This window comes from Nomascus leucogenys, chromosome 17, assembly GCF_006542625.1.
Source record: "Nomascus leucogenys isolate Asia chromosome 17, Asia_NLE_v1, whole genome shotgun sequence".
Taxonomy (NCBI): Eukaryota; Metazoa; Chordata; class Mammalia; order Primates; family Hylobatidae; genus Nomascus; species Nomascus leucogenys.
The window spans coordinates 34,254,689-34,275,659 of record NC_044397.1 but is presented as its reverse complement, the minus strand read 5'-3'; the positions used below and the strand labels follow the sequence as shown (position 1 = coordinate 34,275,659).

General features: G+C 51.6%; 2 protein-coding genes across 6 annotated transcripts in view; both read right to left on the bottom strand.

Annotated features, from left to right (window-relative positions):
* Positions 1–927: 927 nt before the first annotated feature.
* Positions 928–20,071, bottom strand: ZSCAN25 (zinc finger and SCAN domain containing 25). 5 transcript variants are annotated; one of them, XR_004026501.1, is made up of 7 exons: positions 20,000–20,071; positions 17,001–17,433; positions 15,431–15,632; positions 14,369–14,460; positions 12,759–12,882; positions 2,644–4,128; positions 928–1,868 (listed from the first exon to the last, which is right to left on the bottom strand). XR_004026501.1 is itself a non-coding variant. In XM_030796939.1 (6 exons), exons 2-6 carry the CDS (start codon positions 17,385–17,387, stop codon positions 3,296–3,298), a joined length of 1,638 nt encoding a protein of 545 aa, XP_030652799.1. In that variant the 5' UTR covers positions 17,388–17,433; positions 20,000–20,071; the 3' UTR covers positions 928–3,295. The 5 variants fall into 5 exon arrangements, 4 of the variants coding, with proteins under 4 accessions (XP_030652799.1, XP_030652802.1, XP_030652800.1 ...); XM_030796939.1 differs by having other exon boundaries at positions 928–4,128; XM_030796942.1 differs by having other exon boundaries at positions 933–4,128; positions 20,027–20,034.
* The window catches only part of TMEM225B (transmembrane protein 225B), a 60,400-nt gene continuing 57,834 nt past the window's right edge, over positions 18,406–20,971 (bottom strand). The window contains exon 8 of the mRNA XM_030796952.1: positions 18,406–18,482. The gene's annotated coding sequence lies outside the window, so the exon portion shown is untranslated. The remainder of the gene's footprint in view (positions 18,483–20,971) is intronic.

Genomic DNA, 20,971 nt, shown 5'->3' with positions numbered 1-20,971 from the left:
TATAACGTGTTCTTGCCAAAATGTGAAATATGAATCTGATTACACCTCTAAACACTTCCATCTACATTTTTATATAATACAGAGGGCAGGGAAATATGTTAAATCATGCCATGGGTATGCAAACAGAAAATGCAGGATGATTAGCTGGGCATGATGACACATGCCTGTAATCCCAGCTACTCGGGAGGCTGAGGCAGGAGAATCGCTTGAACTCGGGACAGGGAGGTTGCAGTGAGCTGAGACTGTGCCACTGCACTCCAGCCTGGGCAACAGAGTGAGACTCCAGCTCAAAAAACAAAACAAAACAAAACAAAACAAAAAAAACAAAAAGCAAAAAACAAAAAAAAAACAGAAAATGCAGAAGGTAAAAAACTCTCCAGGACAAATGATCCAGTTTTTTAAAATGAATAAATCTCAAGAAGAAACGGATAAGTACTATAGATTATAAGTCTTAAGAGACAAAGCAACAAATTATATTGTATTGAAAGATTAGGTGGGTTCTTAAAATTCACTGGATATTTTGACATTAAGGAACTGTTGTGTTTTGAGACAGGGTTTTGCTCTGTCTACCAGGCTGGAGTGCAATGGCACAATCATGGCTCACTGCAACCTCAACCTCTTGGGGTCAAGTGATGCCCCGCCTCAGCCTCCTGAATAGCTGGGACCACAGGCATGCACCACCATGCCCAGTTAATATTTGTTTGTAGATGAGGTCTCACTATGTTGCTTAGGCTGGTCTCGAACTCCTCTCAAGCAATCCCACCTTGGCCTCCCAAAGTGCTGGGATCACAGGTGTCAGCCACCACACCCAGCTGCCCTTACCTTTTACAGGTACACACTGAAATGGTTATAAATAACACTTGGGATATACTTCAAAACTTCAGTGGCGGAGGAAGACGGGGAGGAAGGAGTGGACAGAGATGAAACAAGATTGATTATGAGTTTATAATAAAGTCAAATGATAAATACATAAGGATTCATTTATATAGGTTTGAAATTATCTATTATAAAAAAAATCTAAAGAATAGAAAAATACAGAAAACAAAATATTTCTTAACATTTGAATAGATACCACAATCCCATGGGAAAAACTCCCTACTAAGAGGCTTTTCTGAGACACTGTCTAAGCTCTTGGCCCCACAGGACATAGGGAAGAGGCCAGATAGGAAAGTCAGCAAGGCCCAGCTTCTACTGAAGCTTAAGATATCCCAACTTGCTGAAACCCAGAGGAGTGCTGGCTGTGTATGATAAAAGAGCATCTGCGATTCAGGTAAACAGACTGATGAGTGACAAGCAGCCCCCTGAGGCCTCCCCAGTCCCCACCTGCCTTTGGAAAACCACCCCCTGTGGAAGGCCACGGTCAGGCCAGAAGCCTCCCACTGAGTCTGCCTGTCAGCCCTGCCTAGCTGCTCTGATAATTGAGGGGAAAAAAAAGCTGATTTTGCACGTGGACCTCAGTATCACAGAGGAGCAGCAGCAGCCCTGTGTGGACATCTCAGATACATTTACAACCCGGTCAGTGCAGCTTCGTGGGCATAGCTAATGAGCCAGGAAGACCAAGGAGGGTCATCTGCTAAGTCAAAATTAAACACCATGCTGCCTGCCAAGAACAGGTGATAAAACCACATTTCAAAGTGGACTGAGTAATACAACTTTGTATTAGTCATTACCATTTACCTTATTTACAATGGAAAATGAAAAAAAATCTCAGTAAAAGAATCTGGTATTAAGAGGCATCAGAAGACAAACCACATTTTGCAATTACAGTACACTATCAACAAAAGACAAACTCACTCACTCAGCCAGGGTTCAAAGGCACAGCACAATGACACAGCAGTCAGTCCACGTTAGTTATGCAGCTTCCAGAACTTTAAACAGAAATGAAACCCTTTAGTGATGGCACAATAAGGAAGCTTCAACAGTTTACAAATATTGCATCTTCTCGTTTTTAAAGAAATGTATATTTTTTTAATGCCTACAAACATCTTTATTTTTCCTGACTTGGCACTCATGCAAAACAGGTCGCTACCAGCTCATCATCCCCAGTGGGGGTCCAGGACCCCTAGTGCTGTGGATGACAAGGGTCCAGAGGGCAGAGACCATTTAGTAACAAGAGGTAGGTGGCAAATGCATTTCAGGGCAAGATGCTGACAAAGCCATGAATACAGGCCCAGAGGATTTGCAGGAATATCCACGGGTTCTGTAGATCAGGTACATCCATGAGACGTAAGCTCTAAGAGGTCAACAGCTTCTCCCCCTATTTTATTCATGGATGTGTCTCAAGCACCCAGAAGAGTTCCTGACATGTTACAGGGCCTCAATAAATACTTGGGAAATGGGTCGAATGAGAATGGGGTGAAATTAATTTTATGAACTATAAAGTGCCATCAAATATAGGGCATTAATACTAATTCATCTTTCAGACTCATTTTAATTATAACAGTTCTTTCTAGAGAACTGTTTTTTAAAATATTCTGATGTTTATTCAGTGATCAATAGCAAAATAGTAACTTCCTAATAGTTGGTGTGTTGACAGTTGTTATAGTGCAAGGAATGATGGACGGGGAAGTTTTACAGATGAGGATAGAATGTTATAGCCTGACACAAATGAGGCTCCCAATAATGTAAAATTCACACAGTTACCTGGGAGCAGATCCCAGCTGGGGCGGGAAGATCCAGCACAGGGCAGGAGGGCAGGAGTGGTCATGGGAAGATGTTCTCATGGGCACACAGCACAGATACCCTGAGAATGCCTCGGGTCATGGGCTGTCGCATGCATCCCCAATGCAAGACCCCCAGGGGAAACAGGTCTAGTCTCTCATTCACCACTGCATTCCCATGGCCAGGTGGTCAGAGGACGTTCAATAAATGTTTGTTCAATGGAAAAGAGAGGGGGTGGGGGAAGAGTCTGAGCTAATGACCCTGCAGGCAAGACAGAGCCCTCAGGAAGACGAGGTCCCAGCTACCAACACGTCAAGGTTTTGCCTTTACTCCCAGCCTTGTTCGGCAGGGGGACAGAGACAGTCCACTGAAGGAGAAAATCTCAGCCTGAACTGAACCGCAGGAGACTGCTTCCCTCAAACATGGGAAGAAAAATTGTTTAGCACCACTTGGGTAAGAGATGGAAGCAGCTATGCTCTCTGGAAGCTCTAAGTAAGCCAGGCCTTGCCTTTCCCGCATTTGCGAATGGGTGGGAGGCGATGGGACCAGGGCTTTCCTGCAGCCATCACCTTGCACCCCACAAGGCCCTGCAGTGAGAAAGATGTATGATGGTGCTGCCTGCCACCTACTGTGCTCACTGCACCAGCGGCTCCTGGCGGTGCTGGGTCTTCTGGTGCCGGTTGAGGATGGACCTCTGGTTGAAGCTTCGCCCGCAGGCAGGACAGTGATAGGGCTTCTCCCCCGTGTGGATCCTCTGGTGTCGGACCAACCGCTCCCCTTTGCTGAACCGCTTCCCGCACACCTGGCACCCATATGGCTTCTCGCCAGTGTGGGCACGCCGGTGCACCGCCAGGTTGGCATTCCTGCTGAAGCTCTTGCCACACTCGCAGGTGTAGGGCTTCTCCCCGGTGTGTGTCCTCCGGTGCACCTGCAGGTGCTGCCTGCGGCTGAAGCTCTTCCAGCAGTCCCCGCACTTGTAGGGCTTCTCCCCGGTGTGGCTGCGCTGGTGCACCTCCAGGTGGTGTCTCTGGCTGAAGGTTTTCCAGCACTCGCTGCACACGTAGGGCCTCTTTCCCAGGTGGGTTCTCTGGTGCTTCATCAGGTACTCTCTCAGGGTAAAGCCTTTCCCACACTCCACACAGCCATAGGACTTCTCCTCTTCGTGGGTTCGCTGGTGCCTGACGAGATTGGAGCTCCGACTGAATCCCTTCCCACACTCAGGGCATTGGAAAGGCTTCCAGAAGGAGTTGTGGGTTTTGACTTCGTCAGGCAGGGGGATGGCACCGTGCTGGGGAGGAGGAAGCCCGGGCGCACCGCCCGCAGAGCCACCAGGCTCCTGCTCACAGGCCTTTCCGAGCCCAGGGCCCTGGAGAGAGGCTTCCCCAAACCTCTCTGACGTCAGTGCCACCAGCGCCCCTTTCAGGTCTTCCTGTGGGGGTTTTGCCTCCTTTTCCTTGCTCCCACCGCCTACAGGACAGGAGGAGATAAAGATTGATTCTGTGGTAGCCGCAGGACATTTACATGTTAGAACTCTGCTTCACAGGGGTCCCATTCATGGTTCCTTCTCTTTTTTCCTTTGACCAACAACCTCAACTCAGGCTTTCCTTACTTCTTTTTCCTTATTTCCACATCCATGTCTTTTTACAGAATAGTCTGCCAAATTCCAGTGCCCGCCCACTTATCTTGCTGCTAATCTAGACTTTTATTTCTTTCAAAATGTAGCTCAATAATTTCCTCTAAGACACTCATCATGATTATTCTCTTACTCTGGGCCTCTTCAGCACTGTGCCCCTAACTAGCACTTTATTATTCTGTACCTATTTACATGTGACTTTGTTGGAAATGCTGTTTCCATTCATCCAGATGTCCTGCGCCTTCCCTATACGATTCTACACCTGCTGTAGCACACGGCAGCACACAGCTCTCCAGACCTTCCAGGTGCCTGCTCAGTCCCCTGTCCTGCCCACATGCTCCCTCTGCCTAACCAGGTTCATTCATCTGGGTCTCCTAGTAGCCTGGCAGGGGACTGACTCAGGGAAGATGCTTGCTAACCGCTGGCTGAATGAATGAAGCAGGCTTCACTGAGGCTCCTGCAGGAGAATGCCCCTAGGTAGCATATTTATCAGGACTGAGACCATGATGCTGCTGAAATGCTCAGCCTCACCCTTCCTTCATCCTCACTCCAATTCTTCTTATACTCTCTCTAAATTAACAGAACAGGTGTTTATGGAAGAGTAACAGGAAGGGGAAGAGAAAAAAAGAAAAGAAAAAGTATTGGGGAACAAAGAGGCGAAGAGAAAAAAAGAAAGGGAGAAATAAGTGGTGCTTAAAGCGGAAGAGTCCTTTTAGGCAAGATGACTAGAAGACAAAAAAAACCTGACAGTATACGCCTCCTGGTTTGATAAAATATGAAATACATACTTATCAGCTTGGATTTTGTTAACTTTTCATGAAAGTAAAAGTGTACAAGCCATTTATGTTTTGTACATGCAAAGATTTTATTTTTATTTTTTTGGATCCACTGCTGGCTAAAAAATGTCACATTACCCTTTTTTTCCTTTTTGTGGAGATGGGGGCCTCACTATGTTGCCCAGTCTGGTCTCGAATTCCTGGGCTCAAGTGATCCTCCTGCCTCTGCCTCACTGAGTGCTGGGATTACAGGTGTGCATCACCACACACTATGCAAAGAATTTTCTTAACGAACCCAACCACGTAAACAGCATTCAATTCAACAAACAGAACATAAGCAGTCCCTAGAAGCCCCTTTTACATCTCCTCCATTACTATACCCTGCCATATATATACTATACATTTACACTATATACATGATATATGTATACAGCACATACGAGACATAAGTATACAGCACATACGAGACATACGTATACAGCACATACGAGACATACGTATACAGCACATATGAGACATACGTATACAGCACATACGACATATACGTATACAGTATATACGAGATATATGTATACAGTATACATATATACTATACCAAGAGGAACACACTGTCCAGACTTTTTTGCCTGTTCTTGAACTTCAGGTAATTGTCTCACACATTGTTTCTGGCTTCTTCTGCTCAATATCATGTTTGTGACATTCACCTATATCATGGTGTGAAGCTGTAGTTTATTCTTTATTATTGGTGTATAGTATTCCACTGTGAGTATATATATGTGTGTGTATATATATAGATAGATAGATAGATAGAGATAGATTGCAACCTACTTAATTTGACTGATGTTCATTTGGGTACTTTTCAGTTTTGAGGTGTTATGAATAGTAAGATTAAAACTAAATGCAACGCACAAACCACAACTAGATCTTGGGGAAATCTGACTATGCACTGGATGTTACATATATTGAATTTATGTTTATTTTCTTAGATGAAATTATGCCCTTCCTTCCTTCCTTCCTTCCTTCTTCTCTCTCTCTCTCTCTCTCTTCTTTCTTCCCTCTGTGGCCCAGGCTGGAGTACACTCGGCTCGCTGCAGACTCCCTGCGTCCAGCTCCCATGATTCTCCGGCCCCGGACTGGGCTGCCTGGGATTGCCGGCGCACGCCACCACCCCTCCCTGGTTTTTCTCCTTTGGCTGGAGGCGCGGTTTCGCCATGTCGGCCAGGCTGGTCTCCAGCTCCTGACCTTGAGTGGTCTGCCCGCCTCAGCCTCCCGAGGTGCTGGGACTGCAGACGGAGTCTCGTTCACTCAGTGCTCGGGGTTGCCCGGGCTGGAGTGCGGTGGTGTGGTCTTGGCTCGCTGCAGCCTCCGCCTCCCAGCCGCCTGCCTTGGCCTCCCAGGGTGCTGGGATTGCAGCCTCTGCCCGGCCGCTGCCCCGTCTGGGAGGTGGGGAGCTCCTCTGCCCGGCCGCCCCGTCTGGGAGGTGAGGAGCGCCTCTGCCCAGCTGCCACCCCGTCTAGGAAGTGAGGAACGTCTCTGCCTGGCCGCCCATCGTCTGGGATGTGAGGAGCGACTCTGCCCGGCCACCCTCGTCTGGGAAGTGAGGAGCGCCTCTGCCTGGCCGCCCATCGTCTGGCAAGTGAGAAGCGCTTCTGCCCGCCGCCCATCGTCTGGGATGTGAGGGGCGCCTCTGCCCACCGCCCATCGTCTGGGATGTGAGGTGCGCCTCTGCCCGGCCACCCCGTCTGGGAAGTGAGGAGCGCCTCTGCCTGGCCACCCCGTCTGGGAAGAAGCGAGGAGCGCCTCTGCCCGGTTGCCCCGTCTGGGAAGTGAGGAGTGCCTCTGCCCAGCCGCCCAGTCTGGGAAGTGAGGAGCGCCTCTGCCTGGCCGCCCCGTCTGAGATGTGAGGAGCGCCTCTGCCCGGCCGCCCCGCCTGGGAAGTGAGGAGCGCCTCTGCCCGGCCACCCCGTCTGGGAAGAAGTGAGGAGCGCCTCTGCCCGGCCGCCCCGTCTGAGAGGATGTGAGGAGCGCCTCTGCCCGGCCGCCCCGTCTGGGAGGATGTGAGGAGCGCCTCTGCCTGGCCGCCCCTTCTGGGAGGATGTGAGGAGCGCCTCTGCCTGGCCGCCCCGTCTGGGAAGTGAGGAGCGCCTCTGCCCAGCTGCCCCGTCTGGGAAGTGAGGAGCGCCTCTGCCCGGCCGCCCCGTCTGGGAAGAAGTGAGGAGCGCCTCTGCCCGGCCGCCCCATCTGGGAAGAAGTGAGGAGCGTCTCTGCCCGCCCGCGCCGTCTGGAAAGTGAGGAGCGCCTCTGCCCGGCCGCCCCGTCTGGGAAGTGAGGAGCGCCTCTGCCCGGCCGCCCCTTCTGGGATGTGAGGAGCGCCTCTGCCCGGCCGCCCCATCCGGGAAGTGGGGAGCCCCTCTGCCCGGCCGCCACCCCGTCTAGGAAGTGAGGAGCACCTCTGCCTGGCCACCCCGTCTGAGATGTGAGGAGCGCCTCTGCCCGGCCGCCCCGCCTGGGAAGTGAGGAGCGCCTCTGCCCGGCCGCCCTGTCTGGGAAGGGAGGAGCGCCTCTGCCCGGCCACCCCGTCTGGGAAGAAGTGAGGAGCACCTCTGCCCGGCCGCCCCGTCTGAGAGGATGTGAGGAGTGCCTCTGCCCGGCCGCCCCGTCTGGGAGAATGTGAGGAGCGCCTCTGCCCGGCCGCCCCGTCTGGGAAGTGAGGTGGGCCTCTGCCCAGCTGTCCCGTCTGGGAAGTGAGGAGCGCCTCTGCCCGGCCGCCCTGTCTGGGAAGAAGTGAGGAGCGCCTCTGCCCGGCCGCCCCATCTGGGAAGAAGTGAGGAGCGTCTCTGCCCGGCCGCCCCGTCTGGGAAGTGAGGAGCGCCTCTGCCCGGCCGCCCCATCTGGGAAGTGAGGAGCGCCTCTGCCCGGCCGCCCCGTCCGGGAAGTGAGGAGCCCCTCTGCCCGGCCGCCACCCCGTCTAGGAAGTGAGGAGCGTCTCTGCCCAGCCGCCCCGTCTGGGAAGAAGTGAGGAGCGCCTCTGCCCGGCCACCCCGTCTGGGAGGATGTGAGGAGCGCCTCTGCCCGGCCGCCCCGTCTGGGAGGATGTGAGGAGCGCCTCTGCCCGGCCGCCCAGTCTGGGAAGTGAGGAGCGCCTCTGCCCGGCCGCCCCGTCCGGGAAGTGAGGAGCCCCTCTGCCCAGCCGCCACCCCGTCTAGGAAGTGAGGAGCGTCTCTGCCCGGCCGCCCCTTCTGGGAAGAAGTGAGGAGCGCCTCTGCCCGGCCACCCCGTCTGGGAGGATGTGAGGAGCGCCTCTGCCCGGCCGCCCCGTCTGGGAGGATGTGAGGAGCGCCTCTGCCCGGCCGCCCAGTCTGGGAAGTGAGGAGCGCCTCTGCCCGGCCGCCCCGTCCGGGAAGTGAGGAGCCCCTCTGCCCAGCCGCCACCCCGTCTAGGAAGTGAGGAGCGTCTCTGCCCGGCCGCCCCTTCTGGGAAGAAGTGAGGAGCGCCTCTGCCCGGCCACCCCGTCTGGGAGGATGTGAGGAGCGCCTCTGCCCGGCCGCCCCATCTGGGAGTGAGGAGCGCCTCTGCCCGGCCGCCCAGTCTGGGAAGTGAGGAGCGCCTCTGCCCGGCCACCCCGTCCAGGAAGTGAGGAGCGCCTCTGCCCAGCCGCCCATCATCTGGGAAGTGAGGAGCGCCTCTGCCTGGCCGCCCATCGTCTGGGAAGTGAGGAGCGCCTCTGCCCGGCCGCCCATCGTCTGGGATGTGAAGACTGCCTCTGCCCAGCCACCCATTGTCTGGGATGTGAGGAGCACCTCTGCCCAGCCGCCCCGTCCAGGAAGTGAGGAGCCCCTCTGCCCGGCCGCCACCCCTTCTGGGAAGTGAGGAGCGTCTCTGCCCAGCCGCCCCGTCTGGGAAGAAGTGAGGAGCGCCTCTGCCCGGCCGCCCCTTCTGGGATGTGAGGAGCGCCTCTGCCCCGCCGCCCCGTCCGGGAAGTGAGGAGCCCCTCTGCCCGGCCGCCACCCCATCTAGGAAGTGAGGAGCGTCTCTGCCCAGCTGCCCCGTCTGGGAAGTGAGGAGCACCTCTGCCTGGCTGCCCCGTCTGGGATGTGGGGAGCGCCTCTGCCCGGCCGCCCCGTCTGGGAGGTCTACCACAGACGCCAGAAACAATGTGGGGGCTGGACATGGTGGCTCACGCCTGTAGTCCCAGCACTCTGGGAGGCCGAGGCGGGTTGATCACTTGAGGCTAGGAGTTCGAGACCAGCCTGGCCAACATGGTGAAACATATGAAAAATACAACAGACAAACCAACCAACCAACCAAGCGACAACAAAACAGGTCTACCCTGGAGTCATACTCTAATTTTTTCTATTTTCCTCCCTTTCTGATCCTTTATCCCATTTTCTTTTTCTTCCTCTTCCTTCTCCTTCTTCTTTGTCAAATAGAGGATTGAGTTATTATCATTGATCCATACAAAGTCCCTCTCTCATTTATTTTCTTTAATTCCCACCCCCCATTTCTATTCCCCGTCTTCCCATGTGCAACCTTCCTAATATGTTTGATATACATCTTTTTGTTTGTATGTACTTTTAGAAAATGCTTGTTTTGTGTGTAAAAAAAAAAAAATTAATAAAAAAAAGAAATTATGCTACTGGGCTATGTTGGGAATGTCATTGTTAGACAAATGCTGAAGTATTTACAAATGAAAGATTGAGATGCCTCCAACTTCCATATCATTCCAAAAAAAAAAAACACACATTATACAGCTAAATATGGCAAATGTTAACAATTGGTGAATCTAGATAAAGACCTAAGTGTGTTCCCTGTACTAGTCTTAGCTTTTCTGTATGTTTGAAAATTTGTATAATAAGAGTTCAAAATATAAAGCTGGCGGGAAAAATAAATACAATGAGATACCTAAGCATAAATAGAGACACTGGGAGAAAGACACAGTAGTGGAAGAGAAGGGACCTAGCAGTGAGAAACCCGTTTTGAGTGCTGCACTGGCTGCTCAATTGCTGTGTGATCATGGGAAAATCAATTAACTTCTCTGAGCCTTACATTCTTCACCTTCAAAATGGATTATACACTCATGAAGTTTACTGCACACATGGAGCAGGAATGCAATGGTTCGTGATATTATTTTAACCCCCAGACCATGTACCTGACTTGCAGCTACTTCCAGGGACCATCCACTTAGATCTCAAAGTCAACAAATGGAACTTTCCATTCTTCCTCCCTCTTAGGAAAATGCTTCCCTCCCTTTCTGACAGTAGTAACATAATTTTTCCAGTCCCTTACCAGGATCCTAAGACACAGACTCCTCTCTGACTTTTCTCTTTCCTCCCCTCTGGCCAATCTGTGGCCCATCCTTGGAAGCATATTTCAGTAAACCCCCTTCTACATGACCACTGGCCTGGTTCCTGCTCTTACCCCAGTGCCTACACTATTTCAACCCTCCAGACTGGCCGTACCCTGCCATCAATCCAATTTTCCTCAAGTAAAACCTCCATCACATTACTCTGTGCAGAAAAAATTTTAAAACAAGGACCCGGAGTCCTCATGGACTCCTCAGTGGCCTCACTCTACTCACTCCTACCTCCTCCTTACTCCTCTGAGCACTCATCTTTCACTCCAGGACCCTCACCATCCTGGGAACCAGCCCGCAGAGTCCTGCATTCAGGTTTCTGCACCTGCTACTTTTTGCCTCTGTGATTCCAAATCATGTTGTCAGTTCTTGCTCCAGTCCTTGTGGCCATTACTGCAATTACAACCCAGACGACAAGGTCTGCACCTCACCGTCTGCTAATGAGAAAAGATGAACAACTGAAAGTGATCTGGTCAGCCACCCAGCTCAACCCTGCCCTGTGCATCCAGTCTCTTTACAGGTGAAGCAGCTCAGGCCTAGCCCCAAGCAGCTGTAAGTACAAGGACCAGGACAACCCGAGTGTGAATCCCAGGAAGACCTGAAAGCTGGGACAGCAAGTGAATGGTATACTTGGGAAACAGACCTTCCTATCACGTGGCCTCGGCAGAAATGTTCAGGTGTGGGCTTGAGTTGCTCTGAGTTCTGAGACACTGAGCTGGTGAGGGGACAAGGACAGAACCAGTCTCCAGAACAGTCAGAAATGGCCAGGAGGGCATGAAAACCTTCTGAGAATGGGAGCGAAGGGCTCCTCACCCCACACAGCAGCATCACTGGGAGGGGAACACCCGAGGGGGACCCTGGCACCAGGACACTGGCACCTTTGTCTGGGGCTCGTCACTTGAGCCCCTGCTTTGTTCTGTCATCCTCTGCCATTACAGCAATCACACATCTCCACATAAAGTATGCTGACATCTTTCTGCCACTCGCATCACTGTCACGCTGTGCCACCCGTGCCCTGGACCCAGGTCTCCCAGGAGCCCAGTGCCCCTTACCCTATCCCACTATTACATGCACATGGCCTCTTCCCCTGAACTCTAAGACCCCACAGGCAAGCGCCTTTGTTTTTAACTCTTCATAGTGACCAGAACAGCACTGGCCACAGAGCCAAGTCCACCTCTGTGGTGAATAAATGAGTGAAGGCTGATGGCTCCTACAAGAATCCCTTAGTAATATTTACAGCACTAACTAAACAATCTAACACCACCATGGTCACCACACATTTAGATGTGTCACCTCACTTCATCCTCATGGCACTATGAGGACAGATTCCATGAACAGCCCCATTCCACAACAGAGGAAACTGAGATCTGGAAAGCTCAAGGGAAATGCTCAAGGTCAGGGTCAGCAAGTGGAGGGGCAGGATGGATGCTCTTACATCCTGAAGGAAGCACAGGGATAATCTTGCTCATCCTTCAAGGCATTTCAGGATAAGGAAAGGCTAGGTGGGGTCGGTACAGATGGGTGGTCAGTGCACAACTCACGAAGAAGTTATGAAACAAAAAAGAAGAAAATCAAAGAACAAGGAGAGGCCGCTCCAGCCACAATGTTCCCTCTCCCCGCCGGTGTCCTGATTCCACCCATGCAGACTCTCCATACTGCCCCTCACCCTGGCAGCCCCAAAGCCCTGCAGTGCGCTCTGCTGGCAGCCCCTGTGGGCTCTCTCTCGCTGCTCCTCCTCCCATGAGCTGCTATCACACACAATGGCCACATCCTCCCAGGCTCTGAGCCCAGGTCAAACCCAGCCACCACCTGAGGCCCAGCGCAGCTCTGCTTCCTCTGTGACTCGGGCCACTCCAACCTCTCCCATCGCGAAGCCCCCTCGTGCCCTCCTACGTGCACACCGTGAGCTTCAATGCTTTTGTGCATGTTAGTCCTGCCCACTTCCTGCCGCAAGAGAAAACCACTAACACAGGGCCCACATGCAGGGAGCACTCAATAAACATCTGAACAAGCTCAGATGCCCCATCTTTTGCTGTTGGTATCTTGCTCTCAAGCCCTCAGTGTCTTTAATCACAGACACAGTGTAGGTGTTTGGGGGTCCTCATGACCGACCTGTCTCCATACAGCCAGAATAATGGCCTCATGTTTTCCTGCTCCATCATTCGGCTCCTCTCTTGACACAGGAAAGCAGCTCCTCGTGCCCCATGGTCCATGCTGGACTCATTTACCCGTGAAGTCCCCATCCTTTGCCAGGAGCGCCAGAGCTACGGCAGGACCCCTGACCTGAGCTTTCAGAACTCCCCAGTTCCTCACCTGTGGGTGGAGACAGTCTTACCTGGAGAGACCCTGCAGTCCTGTGGTTCCACATACTCCCCAAAGCAGTCTATCTGAGCTGGGGTCACATGCCTCCACTCCTCCTCAGGGAAGGCCAGGGCCATATCTTTAAATGGCCCCAACCCCTGCAACAATACGAGATTGCTATGAATAAAGAAAGAATCCTAGGGCAGAGACAGTGGCTCATGTCTGTAATCCAACTTCCTCCCAACCAGCTTCCTCCCAACAGTTGAATGGGAGTAATCTACTTGTTTGAGCCACTGCAGTTTTGAGCCTCTGTGGCTGGGGCTCAGCTTGCCCCTAACAACCAAGTCACCTCATTTCCACTCTGCAGCAGCCTCCCACTCACACCTCATGCTTGACAGAGCCTGGCAGCTGCTATTTACCTTCTCATCAAGAATAAAGTTCACATTCGGCCAAGCCCTGTCTTAAGAACAAGGCTGTGATAAAATAAATGCATCCTCAATTTCTCACTCACTGCACCATGAAGAACTATTATGGTACAAGGGAGGGTCCAACCAAATTAAAAAGCACTGATGTCATTCCTCATCCCCTCCAAAGTACATCCTTGGAGAACAGGAAACGGAAATGATGCTGGCATCCAGCCTTGCCCAAATACGGCTTGAGCAGGGCCAGACTTGATCCCCTTCTTTTTTCTGCCAAACAACACCTTTTCTTCTTCAAAGAACAATTTTAGACTCGCCTCCTTGAGGAATGTGCCCCACTGGAAAGCCCCCACCTCCCTGGTAGTGCTCAGCGCCCTGTGGAAGAGAGAGCACTGCATCTATGCTTCAGTTACCCCATTTGTGGCAGATGAGTAATGTTAACGAGGTCCAACTCCTAGTGTGGCCTGTATGGCCACAGAGACCACCCTGCTCAATGCTCCTGGAAGCCCCAACCCTGAGTCAGCCACATTCCTGCTGAGGTTAGGGGACAGGAAAGTTTCCAAAACAGAAAAAGCAGCAGCAGAAGTACCCATAAAGGGCACCCACAAAGGGTTATCTCGGGGCCAACCAGCACGGCCTAGATAGCCCTAGGGGGTTTCTATCTGTAACAGTTATAACAGTCCATCTGTGGCTGGGCGCAGTGGCTCACGCCTGTAATCCCAGCACTTTGGGAGGCCGAAGTGGGTGGATCACAAGGTCAGGAGATCGAGACCATCCTGGCTAACACGGTGAAACCCCGTCTCTACTAAAAATATAAAAAATTAGCCAGGCGTGGTGGCAGGCGACTGTAGTCTCAGCTGCTTGGGAGGCTGAGGCAGGAGAATGACGTGAACCCAGGAGGCAGAGCCTGCAGTGAGCCAAGACCGCACCGCTGCACTCCAGCCTGGGCAACAGAGAGAGACTCCATCTCAAAAAAAAAAAAAAACAACAACAACAAAAAACAGTCCATCTGTGGCTCAGGGTCCAGACATAAGGTTCGATGTAAATTAACAACTGCAGCTGATGGTTCAGTGGAGGAAACCACACCATCAGGTCCACCGGGACTAGGAAGGGACAATGACTCAACTTGGGGGCGGGGAGGGCACATTGTGCAGAGAAACCTTGGGGAAGGTGAACCTCAGTCAAAGCAATGGTCATGATTTCTGGAAAGGGAGTCAGAGCTCACCTGCGATCCAGCAGTAAAGAACCCGGCTGCCATCTCTTGGTCTCTGGGATTCATTGTGGGGAGGCCAGGACCCGCCTGCAGAACAGGTAGTGCTGAGCAGGGACAAAAAGCATGAGAAAGATCAGAAGGATCAGTGATGTCATGCTGTCAGCTCGTTCAAATGTGTCCCCTACCAGATGCACACAACCTCAGGAACCAGAAGACTCCAGACAGAATCACTTTTCACTCTGGTACCACACTTTCCCATGCACAGGGGCCTGGGTGTTCCCTGCCCTATTCTCAGCTGGGGCCTTGGTGTCTCCTGCCCTGTTCTCAGCTGGCAAGATTGTCCCAGCCCTGTCCCTTCAGGGCTACCCATGCTCCCAAGTCACCTCTGGGAATAACCTCCTTTGAGATTCAGTAACAAAATAAAGCTACGTGGGCTGGGCGCAGTGGCTCACGCCTGTAATCCCAGCACTTTGGGAGGCTGAGGTGGACAGATCACGAGGTCAGGAGATCGAGACCATCCTGGCTAACACAGTGAAACCCCGTCTCTACTAAAAATACAAAAAAATTAACAGGGCATGGTGGCACATGCCTGTAGTCCCAGCTACTTGGGAGGCTGAGGCAGAAGAATTGCTTCAACCCAGGAGGCAAAGGTTGCAGTGAGCCGAGATCGCACCACTGCACTCCAACCTGGGTGACAGAGTGAGACCCCGTCTCAAAAAATAAATAAATAAAGCTACATATTACTTTGGAGGATATGGTTTATCTGCCCACTGAAAAAGTATTCCTGCAAGTCAGCTGCATATTTCCTGGTAGTTTCTAGAAGGGATCTGAGGGAAAGAAAAGAGTAATAATAAGAAAACATGATCCCAGATATCCCCTCCAGACACCAGAGGGTAAAGGGAGAAGAAACAATTTCACTTCATCTATTTCCTAAGGTGGAGGAAGTAGCCAAGAAAATTCACAATGACACCTCGTGGGTAACTTAGTTGCTCCATTGCTGGGTTTCGGAAGAGAGCTGGCTGCACAGCACAGTTTCCTATGCCCTGACATCCCCACTATCTGCGTCTTACTCACCTTGCTCCTGGAAGGCCCGTGTCTCATCTCCAGGGTCCTGACTGAGCTGCTCCTCGGTACCTGGGTCTGGACCTTGAACTCCTTCCCCAGGGGGCATCCCCCACTCAGGCTTGACCTCCACTGGCCCCAGCTGGATGCCTGGCTCCCAAGCACCTCTGCAAAGTGCTGTTTCCTCCTGCTCTCCCTGCCCGTGGCATGGAACCTAAGAACAGTTCCAAACACCAATTAGAATGAGGCCTGGGCAAGGCTGTTATGAAGGGAGTTGAATTAAAATCTAAAAAGAGAACCAAGAAAAGAACCATTCCCAGCTTCAGGGGAGAGGAAGAAAAAACCAGCTGAGCTCTTCCCCAGGACATTAGTGTGGAAGTGAAAAGGAAGCTAAACTCCCGCATTAGGCCCTGAGCAACTTTTATCTGTCCATGCCATTTGACAAGGGTCCCTTCTACCTGCCATCACCAAGCCCAAATATTATCCTGCTGAGGATTTTAACACAATATACTCACTACTAGAAAAAAAAAATTCCTAATTGAAAAAGCTGAAAATAAAAAATGCAAAGCCTAGACCCTGCAGTGAACAGGCTAGTGAGAAATAGTTGCTTTAAAGAGAGCCAGGAAGCCTGGGCAACATGGGGAGACTCCATCTCTACAAAAAATTTAAAAATTAGCCAGGCATGGTGGTACATGCTTGTGTTCTCAGCTACTCAGGAGGCTGAGGTGGGAGGATCAACTAAGCCAGGAGCTCAAGGCTGCAGTAAGCTAAGATTGTGCCACTGCACTCCAGCCTAGGCTGTTGGCTGACCCCGTCTCAAAAACAATAAATTAAAAAGAGCAAGGAAAATCAGGAGGACTCTCGCACTGAGAAGTACTCACAAAAACAAGGCATTTCTGGTCCACTTTTAAGCTCCTGAGTTGAGTAGAAAAAATTCTCTTAGGATTCTGAAGACAGGAAGTCAGGGTGACGAGAGTGTGCATGGGAGGCTGAACTACAGAAGGACGGGGGCTTGTGAGCAAGACACTGTCATCAGTCCTGCTCTCCTTTCCCAGTCATCACAGAGTGACCGAAATATGGCTGGAACATCAAGGAAGCACGTGCGGTGCCAAGTCACTTGGTGTCATTAGAGCAGCACCAGTGAATTGTTACAGGAGCCCTATGAGCCACAGAGAAACAGTACTGCTATGGACAACCCTTTTCCGGAAAAATATTCCCCAGGCGGGATTCTCTACCTTCCCCAAGGCACCTCTGTCCAAAGCAGGGTCAGGTCTATGAGGGACCCCAAAAACAATCACAACTGCCTTCTTTTTGCCTGATGCCCACAAGGGAAATATGGTCGGGCCTCTGCCCTCATGACCAAACAGAGGCTTCAGGCCCTTCTGCATGGCAGCATCTCCCCTGGGAATGGCCTTTCTTGCTGAAAACTCCACTGCTCTCCAAAAAGGACCTCAGGGAGTCTGAGGGCAGAGGAGGGAGGTTCCACACCTCGTCCACTCCTACTGCTTCCTCAAATCTTTGGATTCTTTAACACTCCCTGCCCACGCCAAGGGCGCCAGACCTGGATCCCCTCCTCACCCACCGCCTTGGCCTCCAGCGCTCTTTCTGTCAGGTCCTCCACCATGGCAGCCAGGGCCTTGCCACTCTCTGGGCCATGCTCCCGGATCCAGGCATAGAACTCGCGGGGCAGGATAGTGAGGAACTGCTCCAGCACCAGCAGCTCCAGGATCTGCTCCTTGGTGTGCAACTCGGGCCTCAGCCACCGACGACAGAGTTCCTGGAGCTCCCTAAGAGCTTCCTGGGGTCCAGCTGCCTCCTGGTAGCGGAACTGCCGAAACCTCAGCCGAAAAGTCTCTGGACTAGGGTCTTCCCTTCCTCTGCCCCATGGCAACTCTTTCTCCAGTTTCACCACAGGAACACCCAACTGCTGCTGAGGAGTTTCCGCCATCTCTGGATGCTCTTTAAGCATCTTCACACTCCCTCCGAGGAGACTGAGAATGACTGCATCAATGACCCTTGTGAGGACAAGAGACACGTGAAAGGTCAGCCCATCCCAGTTCTGTCTCTACATCAAGGAATATTCCACTGGAGAACACAGTAATTACCTTTTACAAGGCATTTTCAAGGCATTTTCAAAAGACTGAACACAGATCCCAAAAGTCAGGTCAATTCAACATAGTAATCATTTGCTAAGCAACTATTAGGTACAGAGACTAAACAGAAAATGTCTAAGATTTTGCTTTTATACCCACAAATAACTTAGGATCTCACTGGAGAATAACACTACAATCAGAGAATAATATATAATGGGTTATAACTGGGTTAGTCACCAGGGCCTACTCTCCCAATACTAAAGGAAACATACATGCAACACACAAACACACACATATACACACACAACAGGCAGGCAGAAACAACAAATAAAATAGAGAACAAGACACACTGGGAGCTTGCCCTCTGGAAACTCACATGCTGGTATAGCAGACAGAAAAAGTCAAATGGAAGCAACTTTTTTAAAAACTGCAAGTGGAGACAAGTTCTAGAAAGAAAATAAGTAGGGTGCTCTGTTAACAGGGGGCAACTGACTTGAAGAAGGCTTTTCTAAAGACATGATACCGGGCTGACTCAAGGATGAGAATGAGTCAGTCATTCTAAGAGCATTCCAGGCAAAGGCCCTGAGGCTAAGAAATTACTCTGGGTGTCCAAGAACAAGCTATATTCCAGTGTGGCTTCAGCAGAGTGAGGAGCAGAGCTGCACCAGAAGAGGTGGCAGAGGCAGACAGAAACCAGATCACCCAGAGCCTGCACCACAGAAAGAATTATGAACTTTATTCTTATTTCTTACTTTAGCGAGGAACTACATGTTTTATAAAAGTCATTCTGCCTGCGTGTTGACAAGGAATAGGCTAGAGGTGGCAAGAGGGAAATGGCACTTACAATGATTCAAGCAGATGATAGGGGCTTAGATCAGGGTGGTGGCAAAGAGTCAGACAAAATCAAGATGTATTTTGGAGATTAAAACCAACAAACTTGCTGATGGCTTAGAAGTGATGGTGCGCTCAACCTGAAAAAGACAATGGAGCAACATATATACCATTATGATAAATGACCAAAAGATTTCTAACTTGTACAGGCTTTACTCTTTAGAAAGCATGTGAACACATATTTAATACTTAAAACACTTCTGTAGGATGAGTGCTACTCCTACTTTTCAGAAAGAAAAAAAAAAGAGACTAGATGATAACTGCCTCCCAAAATACATGGTACAGATTGAAAAAAAAATGTGAAGTCAAAAAGAGAGAAAACTAATCTAAGTCCAAGTATTCAAGGAAAAGAAGAGGCTTGAAGTAGACTGGAGGATGAGTCCTATTTACCTCCAAGTGGATTATGCGGAAGACCTAGGCTGGGAAGACAGACTTGGAAGTCCAAAGCATCAGGGGAAGGGGATCCTGCTTGTCAGAAAACGGAAAGATCACCTGACTGGAGCAGAGAATGGGCAGCTGGCAGGAGGCACACCCCAAAGCTTCTGCTAAATATTCTATTGGGAGTTTGTGTATTTATCTACCCCCACTTAAACCAAGTTTATATTTTCAGTTTATTCACTGACTCTGCAACATTGAGATTTCTCTTTCATTCCTTTCCAGCTATTGCATCGGTTCACTCCACTAGTGCATTTAATGCACTACAGTGCAAATGTTTACCCATGTGTCTCCCTCTAACAGATTCCCTGGAGGCAAGAAAGATCCTCATTCATCTTTTACCTCTGCCATTTGACAAAGAGAAAGTGCCCCATTGCTATTCTTTATCTCCCCCTACCCATTGTTACTCTTTTGGTTTGTTTCTGAGACACGGTCTCAGGGTTTTGTCACCCAAGCTGGAGACCAGTGGTGCGATCACTGCAGCCTTTGCCTCCTAGAATCAAGCGATCCTCCCACCTCAGCCTCCCGAGTCGCTGGGACTACTGGTGGGTGCCACCATGACCAGCTAATTATTTATTTTTGTAGAGGCAGGGTCTCCCCATGTTGCCCAGGCTGGAGTGCAGTGGCATGAATGTAAGTCACTGCAGCCTTGAACTCCTGGGCTCAGGCGATCCTCCTGCCTCAGCCTCCCGAGTAGCTGGGACCACAGGCGCGTGCCACCACGCCAGGCTACTTTTTAATTTTTGTAGAGACAGGGTCTCGCTATGTTGACCAGGCTGGCTCATCACTATTCTTCAAATGAATGTCCTAGGTGATTACTTTCACTTTGCACAGAGTTCTGCTTTGGTTCAAGATCTCTTCGGGTTCGTGGCCAGCCCTGCACTAAGCCAAGCCTGGCAGAGCGGGATCAGCCTCGCTCCTACCTGAGCCTACAGCGCGGCGGCCCCTCAGGGTCCAGACCCGCAGGACCTCGGGGCCGCGGAAGGCGGGGCCGCGGAAGGCAGCTCCGGAGAGACTTGCCGCCCACAGCCGAAGCTGAGCGGAGGGAGACAGGCTCTAGTGCAACCCCGCTGCCGCCGAGCCCCGTAGGGCACCAAAACCCGTCCCCGCGCCCGTTTACCACCTCGCCCGCCACCCGCTGCGGTCCTGAATAGGCTCTCACCCGCCGCGGCCCTGAAGCTGCTCTCACCCGCCAGGGTCGCCAGTGCTCTCCGCGGAACGGAAGTGAGCTGCGGACGCTGTCAGACAGGTGCGTAAGGAAAGACCCGCTTCCGTCTCCTCTCTAGGATGCTCGGAGGTCTCGGCGGATGCGTCTCGATGGTCGCTGATCCCAGCCTTCTGTTCATAGCCCGGCGAGGCGAGACCACCAGGGCTTCCCCAGGACTGACTGCCCAGCTCAAGGCGCTCTGTCGCCAGGCCCCTTTCCACCTCCGTGTCATTGCACCTGCTTGCCCTCCGTGGAAAGGACTCGGTGCATCGCCAGATACACTACTGGACACAGCATCTGCCCCAAGGGGCCTTTAGAGTCCAGTCGGTCAATGCGTGACTATTCCGGCCGCCAGGGCCTTGCGCGAGGCGTAGGGGCAGAGGAGATAGAGGGCACACTGGGTCTTACCGGCTCACTTAAGAGGCGCCTGACTCCGGGTAGTGTGCGTGCGTGTGTGTATGTGTAGTCAGGGAAGGCTTCCTGGAGGAGCCAGCATCGGAGCTGTTTTTTGTGGGGGGTTTTTTGTTTGTTTATTTTTGTGTTTTTGTTTTTGTTTTTTGAGAAAGAGAGAGAGAAGTCTCGTCTGTCTCCCAGGATGGAGCGCAGTGGTGAGATCATAGCTAACTGCAACCTCGAAGCCCTGAGTTCAAGCAGTCCTCCCACCTCAGTCTCCTGGGTAGCTGGGACTTTTTTTCAATTTTTTGCAGAGAGGGAGGTCTCTCTATGTTGCCCAGTCTGGTCTCCAACTTCTGGTCTCAAGCGATCTTCCCCCCTTGGCCTCCCAAAGTGCTGGGATTGCAGGCGTAAGCCACCACCCCCAGCCTGAAGGCAGTCTGTCTCAACTGGGTGGCCCAGGGTTACTCCAGAATCCACTCAGGAAACAGGAAGCCCTCTTGTCTTACTCTTCTCCAGCACTTTGCAAAGTGT

Bases quoted from the DNA above. Each gene is read 5' to 3' on its own strand.
- ZSCAN25 (XM_030796939.1), bottom strand. From the start codon at position 17,387: ATGCTTAAAGAGCATCCAGAGATGGCGGAAACTCCTCAGCAGCAGTTG. The intron at 15,633-17,000 runs GTGGGTGAGGAG...AACTGTTCTTAG, and splicing joins GAGCGCTGGAGGCCAAGGCG to GTTCCATGCCACGGGCAGGG. The intron at 12,883-14,368 runs GTGAGCTCTGAC...GTATTGTTGCAG, and splicing joins TCTTTACTGCTGGATCGCAG to GGGTTGGGGCCATTTAAAGA.